At 48.3% G+C, this 15,476-nt stretch overlaps 1 protein-coding gene and 1 long non-coding RNA gene across 5 annotated transcripts in view; one reads left to right on the top strand and one right to left on the bottom strand.

Moving 5' to 3' along the window:
- The window catches only part of hd (humpty dumpty), a 97,115-nt gene extending 86,958 nt beyond the window's left edge, over window positions 1–10,157 (bottom strand). Inside the window, exon 1 of one of the 3 annotated variants that reach the window (XM_046636545.2) lies at window positions 8,835–10,157. In XM_046636545.2, coding sequence (XP_046492501.1) covers window positions 8,835–8,911 — 77 coding nt within the window. In that variant the 5' untranslated portion in view covers window positions 8,912–10,157. The remainder of the gene's footprint in view (window positions 1–8,834) is intronic. The other 2 variants (XM_046636551.2, XM_046636557.2) reach the window with 2 other exon arrangements.
- The window catches only part of LOC124224624 (uncharacterized), a 155,378-nt gene that overhangs the window by 71,431 nt on the left and 68,471 nt on the right, over window positions 1–15,476 (top strand). For both annotated transcript variants that reach the window (XR_011177712.1, XR_006884906.1), the window contains exon 4: window positions 5,902–6,047. This is a non-coding gene — a long non-coding RNA (uncharacterized lncRNA). The remainder of the gene's footprint in view (window positions 1–5,901; window positions 6,048–15,476) is intronic.

Raw genomic sequence — 15,476 nt, 5'->3', positions numbered from 1 at the left:
CAGCGATATCTTTCTGTGTTATGCAGCAACTGTGTAAACGAAGACACGAATTCCATCTGCTTTAGCTGACTGTCGCAACAAGCGGACGATATTTAATCCCTTCACACAAGCATTGCAATCGTATACCTAGATACAGATCTGGGTACGTATACCTTAAGAAAGAGTGTGTCAATTAAAACGTTCAGGGATTCTTCGCTCCGGCTATACGTCACGGCTCAGTCCGGCTAGAGCGAGGCTTGAAAAATGTGAAATAAAACAACTGTACCAGCATACGTCAAATGCTCTGACCATTTACTGCATTCGCTGGTGAAAGTACTTATGAGAGCGAACTCGCATGATCCGCCCGCGACAAAAGATAAACCGAAATGGGGTGAAATAAAAAAAGAGATACGAGTTTTGACCCCGTGAGAAAGAAAATGTCATCTCTTGATTTTTATACCATTTATCCAGCGAGAATTGCGAGCGCTGATGAATGCCTTGCAAACGGAACGAGCCTGCGGTTAACGCGACAGGCACAAGCAGTGCTGAAAGGTAGCTCTATTTATGGGAGTGTGAAATATCGCGGGTGGACTTTGACGTGCATTTGCCACAGAAATCTGCATTCGTTCATTTTATTCTCGCGCACAACAATCTTGAGGCAGGTTATTAAACAAGCACCGACGCAACCGAGTACCTGAGATATATTTACGATTGGAAATAATCCCGTCGGGCAGTCGGTATATTGTCCAGTTTGAAATTCAGCCTTCGCATAGATTCTACAGGCATACAGACGTCTCTGTCCGATCCCCCTGCAGCTCCGGGCGTCGAATTATCTCGTCACGCGTAGTTCCATTCAATCGGGGAAGTCTTGAAATGAAATTGTCCGTCTAATTTTAACTCTACGAGCTTAAAAATGATGGAAGGTCTCTCCGGGATAAGTATAAAGGACCGCTCGCGTATGGTTGAGGTGGGCTTAATAAAGGGCTTCGGAGCCCCCTGCGAGGTTCCGAGGACGTCGCCGGTTCAGTCAGCGCAACCCCCGAACCCCGAACCCCAAAGACAACCCCATTCACGCCGAAACGAACCCTCGCCTCCAGCTTTCGAACGATGGTTACTCCGTGGCCTACGGGGGTTGTCGATTGCAGTTTAAGTACGTCACGGGTAAAGTCAGCCTCGACGAAGAATTACGGGTCGAAGCGTTGCATGCAACGTGTCGAGCTTTCTCCGCAAAACTGCCTCGAAGAGTTTTTGCCACTTGGAAGTCTTTTTGCATCTCGAGATCCCGGCTATACTCGTACTAATTAGACTATTACGCCTGGTAAATGCGACCGTAGTGTTTTAACCACTCGGAGAAAAGCGAATCTCGATCAAGGATGTTTTCTGTTTTCTAATAATATATAAGGTAGTTAATCTTCTGCTGTGATCTTGATTGAAAGCAGTTGGAAACACTCGAACTGTTCAAAATAAATACATACTATATGTTCACTTTTTCAGATTACTTATTACCGATATTTTTGAAATGTTATCCGCAACTTCAGGTGCTGATTCTGGAAACTGATTATCTTATAGGTATACAACTTGTTTGCAACAACCGTCGTGAAGATACCGATCTGGCGTGACAGAAATTGAAAGTTTAATCCTCGCGAAGGACGGATCATGGGTAGAAAAGATTAGTGAGAATTTTCCATCGCGTTATACGTTTTAATTAATTTAAGGAACCAATCCTCCGCGTACCTGATCCCGAAGGATGGGCCAATAAAGTAGCAGTGGGTATTTCAATAAAATAGCCCCATGGGCGCCCCGGGGCCCCCATCGCTTCAATGTGATTAAAACTAGCATCCCCCACAGGATCCCCATAGGAACCCCATCAGTTTCTTCGCTCCGGGGGGCTGATTGTCGAGAGGGAGGCGGAGGGGGCAGCCCTTAAGCTAATTTATTGAGATGTCGTCGGACCAAATCTTGACAGCTAATCCAAAGGGGCTTTTAATATATTTCGTATTCATCGCGCCTTCGAATTGCTCGAGACGATCGATTAGCGATTATTGCGTACCTGTAACGTGTCTCGGTGAACAACCTAACGCAGAGCCTCGTTTCCTAATATGGAGATGAAAGAGTAAATTGGGCAGCAACAGAGCCGAAAATAGTATCGTACCGTAAACTTGAACGCAGCGTGGTTAAAAAATAGAATCATAAAATGGAGCATGCTGCAACAGCTGAAGGTAAAAAGCACAGAAAGCGTGCGGACCGATACATTATTACAGGAAATGTCGACCCGTGCTGATAGCGCGGCAAATTAGAATTTTCTTTTGGAGCAGGGAAAAGGAAAAAGGCCTTTATCGCGGTTATAATGTAGATACGTTACGTAGCGCCCCCCGAGGCACGAGTGCACGTGGCTGATGTATACCAGTTTCGTTTTAGTTGAAAACGATATTTCAGGTAATTATTCATCCATGGTAATGTTAATTTAATAATAATAGTAATGACGGCCATAACATACGTACGTAATATGCATAACGCCCCACTTGCGATCCTCTGCAGCCCGTCAGGCATAATATACCTACAATACACCCACGGAGTATGTAACGCGATAAACAGTCACGGACCGGTCGTACCTGCATTTTCAGATAGCTGCAATTGATCTATATTGGACTTTTCCCCTTCCGTGAAAGCTCAGAATCCCAAAAATTATGCCAATTAATGTTTGGGAGCTGACAATGAGGAAAATCTGAGCCAGAATGTAATTGTTGGTGGATAAAACGTAAACGCTTTACAATTAGCTCCTTTGGGGGTCTCGATTATTTGCCTTACGTATAATATAACGCGACCGCGTATATCGTAAACACATTGCAATTTCTATGCATGCATACGTATGGTATAGTTGATAAATCAGATATTTTTACGCCGCTGTTTTATCACGGCACGCATACCACGACACGCGGCATATAACTACAGTATCACGGAACATTGCCGTATTTTTCATTCTGACCCATTTAAATTCTATGTACACATTCGCGTATGCTTGCCTTTTGTTACCAACCGAATATGTTATGATGCTAGCGGTGTATTTCGAGCGGGGAAAAAATTGTTTGAAAATTGGAACCAATACCTTCGAAAAGTGGCTTTACGAATAATTCTATCGAGGATTGATGCGGTTCACGATTCACAGTGCGATTATTATAATTAGCTAATTATTAACGAAAGTTTTGCCGAAACTTTATTGATACCAGAAGCACAGGCATTGTTTAAACGACTATTGGAACTAGAAGTATCATTTGAATAGTTTGTAATTTTGCAAATTATGAATAATTCCAGTTTTGTGCAAAAATGGGAAAAGTAAGTTCCACGGGAAAATACGATTGCGGATCTTGTCTGAATCCTTTCGAAAATGGCTTTAGTGTTGATGGAACGATTCTTTGAAAGCGTGGGATTACATTTGGAGGGGAAAAATATTGAAAAATTACGTGTCGGAATTGGTCCCGAATCATTGATGTAACAGTCGCGTGACGGTGTCGACAGATTGAAATTCTTTACGAAAATGACCGCCATACGTAGCGACATTACAGCCAAGAACTGGGCCGATTGGCCGGACACCCGGGTGAGAATGAAACGCGGACGGTAGGTATTGGCCTAGCAGGAATATTGCGTGCGACAACGAATCAGAGACGTGGAATCTGATCGGGCTGACAAGCGGGTGTTTAATTGGCGTTGAAACCAACGGTGTGACGGGAACAGGACGGCGCGGCGTCGCCAACCTGGAGGCCCGAGTCCACCATTGCTCGGGGACGAGTGTGCGTGTCGATACAACCGCATTGCGGCCTCCGTTACACGCGACATTATATGCGGCATCACCGTACCTGCGGGACAAAAACTCACACCGCACTCCTCCGAGTCGAGCCGCATATTCGCAGGCCGTCAAGTCCGGGCCACCGGCACACATTCACACAGCACGTTATAGTTAGAGCTGTATACAACCGGGTAATTACCGGCACGCAACCTGCCGGGTTGTGCGTTATGAGGTTACGCCGCGAGGCCATATTTCTTTCATCTTACTCCCTCGATCGGCTCTGATATTACAGCTATCTTGGTTCTCTTACTTGGGGCAGAGATTTCGAAAGGAACGGTTTGATCCTCCAAGCTCGGGGGTTTTCGGGTGTCGGCGATCTTGTTCCAGCTATTTAGGCTTAATTGGACCGCTTGCCGAAGCTGCTGAGGGGTGAAAGAACCCTCCATAGTTCAGTAGGTTCGGGAACTCGAACGTACTGCATACTTCAAGATCACACGCATGGAGGAAAGTTGCCATTTTGGTGATCAAATTGGAACCGAATTAATAGTTTTATGATTGCACTATAATATATTCTGTGAAAATCGATCGGTCAAATCGTGTCGCTGCTAATTATTTGCGACTTGCTACGATAATTTCAACGCTGCAAGTAAACTTTTAGTTTTTTTCTTCACGTTTAAGTGAATCGTGCCACGGATTATAACGTGACAATGATTTAATTCGAAGCCCCAGCAAAAGGTTTAAGTTGCTGTTATATACTCGAACGTAGGTACCGCGAGCTTGATTTCTCATCTCTACAATAGCTCGGAAAGTTGGTTGAATTTTGCGATGTTCGTGGTAAGGCTATAGAGTGTTATGTAATTAACGCGAGAAAATGTAATCAAACGAAGCACCGCGCGAGAATTGTGCAAACGAACAAAAGTTCATAGTGGAAATAGGAAATCGATGTGCCGAGTTTATACCGAGTCCTAAAACCAGTTTTACCACATTTTTGCAGATCAATGTGCAAGAATCTGAATCTAGTGCGAGGCTGATGGTTTGAATGATAATTTTCTGGTACAAGTATTGCTGAAGATTCTTGAAAAACTAATTAATTCTTACAGGAGCCGTAATTCACATAGTTGTTCGAGCGTTGAAATTGAAGAGAGGAAACCAATCGTCGTGAACGACCCCATTACCCGTTTATCTCGGGTATTATCTGAGGTAATGCGGGTATATTAGAATATTACCAAGGTGTAAACACACGCGCGTGTACCTAATGTATTAATTTTCACTTAACGCAACCCGGGCAAGCCACGGAAAAAAACGGCGCTGGTACACACGGGTATAATACAGCTTATAGGTATGCATCATGCATACTTTACTAACCACCGTAAGTGGCTGTTTCACCTGCAGCATATAGGCGCCCGACTCTGGGGCAACGTAATGCAATACGAGTCCACCCGATAAAGCAGTTTTCGTAATAATCGACGACGTGCGAAATGCGGGTGAAATTTAGTGCCCGGTGGGAGCAGATCTCGGACGGCCTCGGAACTGCAAGGGAATTTCACCCCCTTAGGTAGGAACGCCGCTTCGGTGAGCGTCGCCCACGCGCTCTTCGGATCTCTTCCATTCATTAGCGTCTTCATCGGAGCAATTCAGGAGGCTGCGGCTCCTTGCACGGCGTGCGCACGCCTTCGGAACGGGGGGCCGGGGCCACCTTACCCCCTGCTTGCTTTCGAATTATTTAACGTCCTATTTAGCGTCGGTCGGTGCGTGGTATGCGTGCGTGGTTACTTACAACCAACGCGTACAATGCCAACGAGATTTATTATTTCGCGGGAGGCTTCGGCCATTACTTTATAAACCACACCGCCGGCCGTTCTTCGACTTACTGCTGCCCGTTTTGGACGACTGTGGCGAATTCCTTCGCCCACTATGACCACGCGAACCGAACGGTCCGCTAAATTAATGTCTTACCCATTCGTGGCACTTCCACTGCGGATTTATACCCACGCCGCAACATTTCAGGAATATTGACGAGAACATCGTTCGAACCACTTCGATATCATCGACAAAACCCTGTTCCATATTTATTGATATACTATTATCAATATCGAACTTAGTCGAGCTTGTCGTACAATTCGATTTTGATTTTTCAGTGTTCCGGTTCGATGATACGAAAACAGTCAACCATTGACAGACCAACGAGGGATTCCCAATCATGGATCACCGAGATTTCTGCAGAAAAACCAGACGTCCTCTAACAAAGAATTCAAACTTGTAACAACCAGGGAACACAGTGCAGGTAAAACTCGAAACTTTTACATCGTTTAATATACTTCTACGCTTGATTACTGACTTTGAGTTTCAAGATGATCTATCATTAAAGTACCTGAAATGATCCACGTATGTATACATTCAATCTGATCACTATTCTTTAGAATTGCCTTTGGCTAGCGTAACATTTACTCTTTGAGTTTTTACTCTGGTATACAATGTATTATACGGGGCGAAAATATCGCGATATGAAATGGGTGTCGATTTGGCTCTGGGTGATATGGGAAGAAAAAGTGAAATATGAAGTCGAGCGTGGAATAGACGTGTCGACGTACAGGAGTTGGAACGAGTGTTTATTGCGTTATGAAGTAGGCAAGGAACGGATGACGAAGATTCGCGGCACGGTGCGACGATGCGTGCACCTACTACCTGCCCAAGACCGACTATTGGGAGACAAGTTTCACGCACGAGGGAGCACCGACGAATATTTATGGGTCGTTATTGTGAGCGGATGAACGCGCCGATTCCGAGCGAACGCGTTAAGCTCTCTTACTCTCTAAACCGAGGAATACGTCTTCCTGCAGGACTCTCCGCATAACGAATTGTCGACAAAACTCGCGCGATTTTTCATCCAATTTATTTTCACCGCGCACACTCCTCGTTTCAACCCCGTTCTTGAAAACGAGCTCCGAGAGAGGTCCAAGAATCCAGCTCAACTGTCCCACGGTAGGTATGACTTGCCGCGCTGCAGCATTAGTCTTGTGTATGTGCACGTATTATACCCTGTTCGTAGATTCCCGCAAGCCTATTAATTACCCCCGTTTCACCGGCGACGGCCGAGCAACGAGAGAAGGAGAAGGAGAAGGAGAGGGTGCCAAAGGCACTTAGACCGAAGTGTATGAACCCGGCGCACCCTTGGCTCAGCCGTGGAAACGAGGGGCAGCGTGCACCTCGTACCCGAACAACAGGCTGCCGAGCCTGTGCTCGGGGAGTGGGGAATATTTAAAAAGTAATATCAATTACATTTGCATATCCACCATCCGCCCGTTTTGCCGTCTGCTGTGCAGTTGGTATAAGGGCTGCGGGGATGCCGGCTTTCGGAAGTACGGGACTGCAGCACGGCGTCGATGGACCGTTTTTTTTTAGGATCCTTCGACTTCAACTCCAACGATTATCTTGGTACTCAAATGCATCACCTTTCAAGGAATTTTTCTTCTCACCTCCGACTTGCTTCCGCGTTTGAAGGAAGACGATGCGTGCACATGTACATACATTTACGGGGGGTTAATGTATGCCGCCGAGTCTGGACTCGGAGGCGCCGCAATACGCGATAATGCGATAACACCTCCGTGGCTTGCGTCCCGTTCTTCTTCGTAACCCTCAACCCTCTCTGCAGCCCCCGAGACCGGCTTGGATCGTGCCAAGGTGAGCCCGCCATTGTGTACGTTCCAATTGTTACGCCGGAGCTAGGCGTTAACATAACAATACTCTCTGTCCTGTTTCTACCTTCGATTCGTTCGCCGGCGAAATGAGCTCGGGCAACTCTGCAGCGGTGAGGCCATATCGGACCTCGTCGCCGTTTCTTTATAGGTACGCGTGCACCGTCGGGCTCGACTTACGTTCTGTGTTACGGGGGACGTTTTCTTTGTTCCAGTCTTTTTCAGTATCTACAGGAGTCGCCGAGGCGAACCCGTAATAACAACAACAATAATAACAATAATAATATCCACTTGCGGATGAAATATACGAACAAAGTGAGGAAAAATTGAGCCCGTGAGCATTGCCTGGAGCTTATATTTTATACTCACAACCCTGTCCCTCTACACCGATGCGGGAGAGGCAGGCAGCGTAGCTAATTGCTGAAATCATTAAGAAAAAAACATGAAATCCAAGCCACGGTTCTCTTATACACAGTCATGGGAAATGTCAGATAGGAATCGCGCGTTCCGTAATGAAAATAATCACGACGGACTTTAATAACTATGTGTACGTTCTAGCCATTATAGAGTTATACTATATCTATCTAGTCAACGCTCAGTCGTATTTATCGTATACCGTCGCGCAATGTACCTGAGCTCGAGAAATTTCCTTCGTTACGGGGTAATTGTTGTTTAAACTTTACTTGAAGTTATAACTTGAGAAGCGGTAAAAATCCCAGATTTGAGCAATAACGATTATCCTTTTGCCGATAGCCGCCACTTAATGTCAATGGGAATAATTTTTCTCAACGGGTACAAAAATTACCCCGGTAACGACGCCGATACATCCGCTCAGCAAACCAGAATTGAATTAATCGGTCATTACGCCGACGTGTAACAAACTTATGGGGACCGCAGCCGGTTCGAATAACGCCTGCAGGTTCAGGTGGCCTTTCTCCGTGCACACGGGGGTGCATACATTATTTCTTTTCCCTCTGCACCCCTCTTTTCCTCCATAATCTCACCCACACCTCGGACAGGTGCCAGCAAGTTGCAACGTCCGAATTAAACGACCTCTGAATCAACGATACAGGCCGTATAAGCCGCATTCGAAAACTTTCACCGACCATCGAACTTCCAAGATATTCTTCTGCACGAACAAAAGACTTGTCAGAGCTGTTAACATTGAATTTAAGAAGAGAAAGAAAAAAAGGAAACTTCGGAAGAAATAAATTGCGTGAATATACGAAAAACGGTATCTTGTTCTGTTGCTCGCCGTTTGTAAAGTAAGGCACCGTTTTGCCTAAAGAAAAATAAAAAAAAAGAAACAAGAGGGAAAAATTACGTAATGAATTCGGAAGCATCGATCAGCAGGTTAGATTAATGTATGGCATCACCGTGACATCCGATCTTCGTCGTCTTCCCGTTGAACAGTAGCGTACAGGATGAATTTGATGGACCATCGTCTTGCCATCGTCGCATCGTTCCGCGTCGGCAGAGCGCTTCGGATCTGAACAGGAGGAAGAACCGGCACCCCGAGAATAGAAAATCCTTTCGACTGGGTGAATCGCGGGTGTATCACAATGGGACACCGTTGACACGACACAGACACGCATTCACACACACATACACACACATGTCGCCGCGAAGAGGGGACCTAATATGGCCGCCATCTTCTGTATTCCGGTCATACACAGCTAAGAGCTGGCAGCGGGTGCGGCTTGAGGACAGATTTCAATGCCAGTCATCTCTTGGAATGCGCCTACACCGTAGTCCAGTACTTTGTATTCCTGTGCGCGCTGTCCGAAGGCCTTCACAATCTCTTTGAGGACATGACGACGTACGCAGCCAGCAACGCACAGACGTACGCATCGTCGAATCGTCGGTCCCCGAAGGCTCGCAGCGCCTTCAAGACCGCTTTCTTCCCGTGGAGTTCAACGCGGCCGTGATATCGTGACCTTTAGGCGCCACCTGATTCCTTCCTTCGGCTTCCCTCCTGCAGGTGAACGTGTTTTTCGACGATAGGTTTCCCCGCATCGCCTCTGCTTTGCTTCTTTTTCCCTTTTCCCTTCCTTCGTTCCTCTTCTTCATTGTTTAGTTCTCTTTAAAGATAGTACCTTCACTTCGCGTTGGTCTACTGAGAACCGGATATCATCTTCATCACGTCACTCCCTGCTCTTGTACCAAACAACGTGACCGTGATACCTCACGCGTGCTCCAGTACCACAACGCCATCTGTGAACCCAGCTGACCACGTGGCGCGCGCGTGCTTTTCCATCGGGTCCAAGGTGACAACGCGGTATTCGTTATATTTTCGGGTATCGATGCGATGATTCGTGTTTCACGGCTTACCGAAGATGGTCTAGAGGCTCGGAAGGCTTGGGATTCCCATCGCTCGTGCAAGGAGAGTCCATCTTGCGCTCGTTGGTGCCGCGTTCGCCAGAGGTCCACCTGAGGTTGCGAGACCACGTGCTATGAGGGACCACGTGGTCGTCGACTTCGGTTATCCTCGAACCCTCCCTCTGGCGGGTGCAGTAAACAGCCACGTGGGCGTGCATTCGGCCGCGAAAAGAACCCTGAACGGAAACGGGGTTGGAACGTCTTCACCGCGCCACTGTCTCGACAAGAATGCACCATCGTCGCGGATGGGATCTGAATTTTATATGTAAGTCACCTGAACCGAACGCGAAAGGGAACCGCACGACGGGCTTCCTGGCAGACAGGGAGAGGAATACGAACTAAGGGTCCTATATCCATCGGAGCGCGCTGAGCCGAGCCGAGCATAGCATAGGATAGCAGAGCAAGGAACACTGCCTGCCTGCCTGCCGCCTGGCACCACCCTGGTAGGGGTAGCCGGCGTCCGTCCCAGGACTTGCGTCTCTTTCCTCATCTGCAAGTCGTATAGCCGAGCTAATTATCAAGTTAATATGGCCATTCTGTATGGGGCCTGAGAGTGGGTGGAAGAGAGCGCGCTGACGAGCGCGGGGGGCGCGGAAGAGGGCAGAGAGAGACGCCAGGCGTCGCCGCAGGGGCGCGCGGACGCGTGCGAGGGAGACGCCGAAGTACATTGATATTATAAGTTGCTTCAATCGCTGTATTCATTTGTAAACTAACCAGGCTAAATGTATTCACCGGCGCTCCACGGCGCTGCGATAGGCGGGGCCGGCGCCCTTCCACCCTCCGCAACGACGAGCCAAGCCGCGACGGGGCTCCGGCACCAGAGCTCGCCCAGAAACGACGGCGATCCCAGGACGAGGCCGCTCCGCGCCGAGACGCGACTCCAGCGCCAACCTCATGTATGTTTCATATAATTTAAAGCAGTTCGGTCTGCTCAAACTCTGCGGAATCGAGGAGAGTCAGCCAGCGCAAGCTCTGCACCCGGAGGACGTCACGTGAGGGACCGGAAACGCGGAGTCACCGGAGCCTAGGTTGCGTTGTCCGGCTGTAGGGTACGTCTTTGGTGTCAGTTTTCAAAACGACTGCAGGTTTCTTTACCTGTGTTCGTTAGAATCGAAATTTTTTTTGAGAACATGTCGTATACTCTCAGGAAATTATTTTCGTTCATATTGCCTCCCCAAGCTTAACCGCGTCTTTTATTTCCTCAACCCATGCCACCTAGTCCCACTTGCAAACAGTCTTTCCGGGCTCTCCCTGCCCCGAGTATCGAGACGACTTCTTACCGGTGCGCGAGAGAGCCGCAAGCCGCAGAAATATGAATGCATGAATGCATAAGTGCCCCCCGTCCCGTCACCGGCGTCGCGCCGCTTCCGCCCACCGGCTTCTTGCCAACTCCAGATTTCTTCCCCTCCACCCCTCCAGGTCATCTCTTCGGTTTACTCGCGCGGTATCTCTGAGAACGAGGAACAGCTTTGTTTTCCTCCTCATTCGCATCCGCAGTTGTCGAGGTGTTATAAGCCGTTAATATCGTTTAAGCACTCGTGCATGTCTCGTCGGATTTTCAATACCTCGGAGAGTTCGGGATGCGGATGAGGTTACAGGTACGTCAAACTCTTGGCGAAACTCTTTCGAAAAACTTCTTTTTCTTACACACCGTAACTGATCCTTGCCGATGCTTGACGAGGTTCTCACCGCTTGCATGGTGGATGCTTAACTTTTTATCCGTCTATTGCGTCTCGATGCCGCAACGTTGGTTTATATCCTCCAAGGATCAAAGAGGGAAAGAGTAACAAATCTCTACAGCAAAAAGCAGCCTCACCAACACAACTCGCCGCAGTATTGAAGAGAAAATTGGCTTTAAATGCATGTGTCGTCACACGAACGTGTAAGAAGTGGACTCGAGCTGCACGTGTCGATCCGAAAAGTTGGTTTTTCCTCGAAAATGCGTGCCAGTATTGCCCTTCCAATGAGCAAACGGATCGACGAGACGTCCCGGAGACGTTCTTTAATCAAGCACGAGGTTTATAACGACGATAACGACACAAACAGAGTGCGCCGAAAGGACTTGGAGCAGTATTTGCAGCACCTCCGCATGCGTGTTATTATTCCTCCTCTACGGCAGCCCCTCGACGAAATAAGGGTTGGGAATAGAGAAAAATGATGCAAATAACGCGTTTAATAAAGTGTCACTCGGTGCTCCTCGCGTTCACCATTTGAATATTGTAGCATATTCACTTTACTCTTCGGAACAAGAGGATGAGAAAAGAGGAAGGTGGCGGCGATGGGCCGGGGGAGTAATGGCATGAGATAGCGAATCGCACCTTTCCTCTCATGCATGATTCAGTCGCAGTATCTCATTTCATCCGCGGGCCTCCGCTAAACTATATCTCCTAATGGTAATGCTATTCCGAGGCACATATCTCTTTATATTACGCGGCTGCTTCTGCTCAGGCTATATCTAGCCCAACCTAACCCATACTCGAGGCCGACTTTTAGCCACCCTGTACATGTGCCCACCCACCACCCCCCCCCATTTTTTCTTTCCTCCGGTACTTCAAGCTAGGCAGTAAAGATCACGAGGCTGCACGGGTATCCGTCCGCGGAACCGCGGCTCGAAGAGGAGAAGAAGAGCAGAGGACGCTGAGGATCGGCCATAGAACACAGGGGGAGAAATAAAGAAAGAAATTGTTAGTTCTCGCTGTTTTAAATTACCATTTATTACGACACGTAAACCCAACCATCGCGGGAGGTCCTACCAGCGGCCATCTTGTCCCGCTCCACCCCCACACGATATTTTCCTCCATCTCCAGTGGGGTGAGATCGCCGAGTCGACTATATCATCTTAGCTGGCTCTTCTTCTATCGCTCGCGTCTGGAGGACCCCGCGAACTTTGCGCTGCCGTGTTCCTCGTTTCGGCGAGAGCAGGGGCTGAACCCCGGTAATGATCATTACATCCGGTATAGTGACAAGTGAGCGCAGCCCTGCCTGCAGGAAATGGTCCCAGATAACGGCTGTCAGAGTCATTTTTATATTATGACGAATGGATCATCTTTTCTTCACTTCGAAAAAGGTTTCTACTTCTCACTCTGATCATCTCTGCGCAGTGCGGGAATGTATAGGTATAACATATATAACCGTCAAAATACCGAGAGAAAAATAACCCCGCCGATTATTTTATGCCCCTGCGACGAGTATAAGAAGACAAAAGAAACGAAATAGAAGCAATTGAATATTGAAAAAAAAAAAATAAAAAAATGGTTCATCGCTACATTTTTCACAAGTAATTTCATCTTCCTGGACAATTTTGACCCAGAATCTGCTTGCCACTGCAGCGCGCATCCCTGCGGGTAAAACTACCGATCGTAAACGTCGGTGGGAAAAATATCTGTGTATGGGGTACTGGAAAGTCCGAGAACCGAGCGAAGCTCGAGCTGTTCGCCCCTTCCCACCCACTTTGGCAATAGCGTCAGCCACTCTTTCATATCATATCGAAGCAGCTCGTCTATGTGGAAATGCGATCACTTAGAGCCGGCCCCGACGTATAATTCGGTTCCCTGTCTGCGATCGGCGGTGGGTCTGCACAGCATCCAAGATCGTATATTTTTTATTATTGGTCAGAACCCCGGAGTCGGGGTAGTTTCGATAGCTGACCGCCGTTCTCCGGGCTTTTTCACCCTCGTGTGTGTGCTTGGGTGTCGATGTGTGTGTGTGTGTGTGTATGTGGGGCGTATTCGGCGAACCGAATCTCGCGAAGACACCCGTCGAACTTGGGCACCGTATACGATGTCGTCGGTGTGCGGCAGCCGTCGGATGGAAGAGGAGGGCTGCCGGGTTTTATTGAGTGTGGACGGCCGAAGCGATCCTCATGTTTTTACATCGAGGCAATTTTTCCATCGCGCCTCGTTGCCTTCGTCTACTCACTAGCCTGGGAGATACTCGATGCTGACGGCAAACTCGTACCTACCTGCAGTGGGTATCGTGTGGGATCTCAGATATACATGTATGTCAAGCGCGGACTTCAGGTACGTGTGATACGTATGCTATTGTGCCGGTAAAAATAGTCCCTGCAGCACTTTGTCGGTTTTATTCAATTTCTCGGTCAAGTACATTACACAGGTACCGTGTGCGTTACACGCGTGTGATGCTGCGCAGATAGGTTATTGCGTGGGAGTGGTGCCCTCTCCTCTATCGCAAGCGCACACGTGTACGTGTACGGTGTACGTCGCGGGAATCTATATCCGGGTAAGTTGAAACAGCTGCAGGGTGCAGAAGCGAGACTTCTTCTTTGGTCGGTCGTGGTTGGTTCACCCTGCCGACCTGGGGGTTCGCCAGGAGAACGCGGATTGGTCTAGAGCGGCTGGTCCGCATTCTCTCGTCGCCCAGAGTCCTCATTATACGTTGACCTAAGAAAATGAACCCCTTTCCTAGCGGCTAGGGGCTGAAACGGAGGTGTGGGTAGCCGCGGCGAACAACCGAACCAGGTGCCAGCCTGCCTTCAGCCTCGCCAACTCCTCGCGATAGCGGCAGGGGTAGACGGGGGAAGGGATGAAGGAACGTGGGGAGAGGGGGATGAAGGCGGGAGGGGCAACTCATCACTTATGGATACTGATGACTCCTGCAATGAACTGAACCTCGTCTCGCCCCCGTGACTCTCCTGCAGCGCCTCTCAGCTCTGGTAAACCTTCGATAACATTTTCTTTTCCTCTCGTTTCCTTACTCCGACAGAGAAGAAGAAGAAGAAGAAGAAGAAGAAGAAAAAGAGGAAGGAGAAGGACGAGGAAGAAGAGGAGAAGGAGAAACTCCTCGAGAGCTAGAAAGACAGAGGTGGTTCAGAGGGTGCTGGGAAACTGTATTTTATTCGATTCTCTACCCTCGGTGATGGCTGCCGGCTGTGCGGACCACGATCACCCAGTGAAACTAATAAGGGGAATGGTAATTGATCACGGAAATGTCACGAGGTTGAGGAACTGCACGAGGACCAGCAGGCACTCTACCTCATAGACTCAGGGTGATTAAATGATAACAGAATCGTCGATCGAAATAACTCGTGGCTGTAGTTTTGCGGAAAAATTTCAAAGACCCAGGGAGATATAACAAAGCTCACTCCTCGACTGTCATTACGTGAAAAAATCACAAACGCTGACAGCGTCGAGCGTTTACTGTACCGTGGAAGCGGGGCAGTGAAATTTTACGACATATCGAGATATATATACATACATATATATACAATGCATATATATAAACTATTCTCTTCCCTGGCCATTCGTTTCTATTACTCGGTCTCCGCGTTGCCGAGGGTAGTTGCCCGAGTTAGGTTAGACTAGATTTATTTTCACTTCGTGAGTAGGTATTTTTTATGGCCTTCCGAGTTCCGAGCGTATACGTTACCGACGGCCCAGCTCGCCTGCTGCAACCGCGACGACCGTGGTGGACGCCAAGATGATCTCCGCACGCGTCTCGCCCGACTTCACGGATGCTGTTATCGTGTATGCGGCTTATAAATGTACCCATACATTGGCGTTGGTACACGGTTGTTACACGAGCACCCATACGCATGTGTATCCCACAGAGCCAGTCGACTCATCGTATAATAAACCCATAAACACCCCCAAGTCGAGCAGCGCGCGGGCCACCCCGTGTGA

The sequence above is a fragment of the Neodiprion pinetum genome, chromosome 1, assembly GCF_021155775.2.
Source record: "Neodiprion pinetum isolate iyNeoPine1 chromosome 1, iyNeoPine1.2, whole genome shotgun sequence".
NCBI classification, from domain to species: domain Eukaryota; kingdom Metazoa; phylum Arthropoda; class Insecta; order Hymenoptera; family Diprionidae; genus Neodiprion; species Neodiprion pinetum.
Note: the sequence above shows the minus strand (reverse complement) of the source record. Positions and strands in the feature narration are given on the sequence as shown.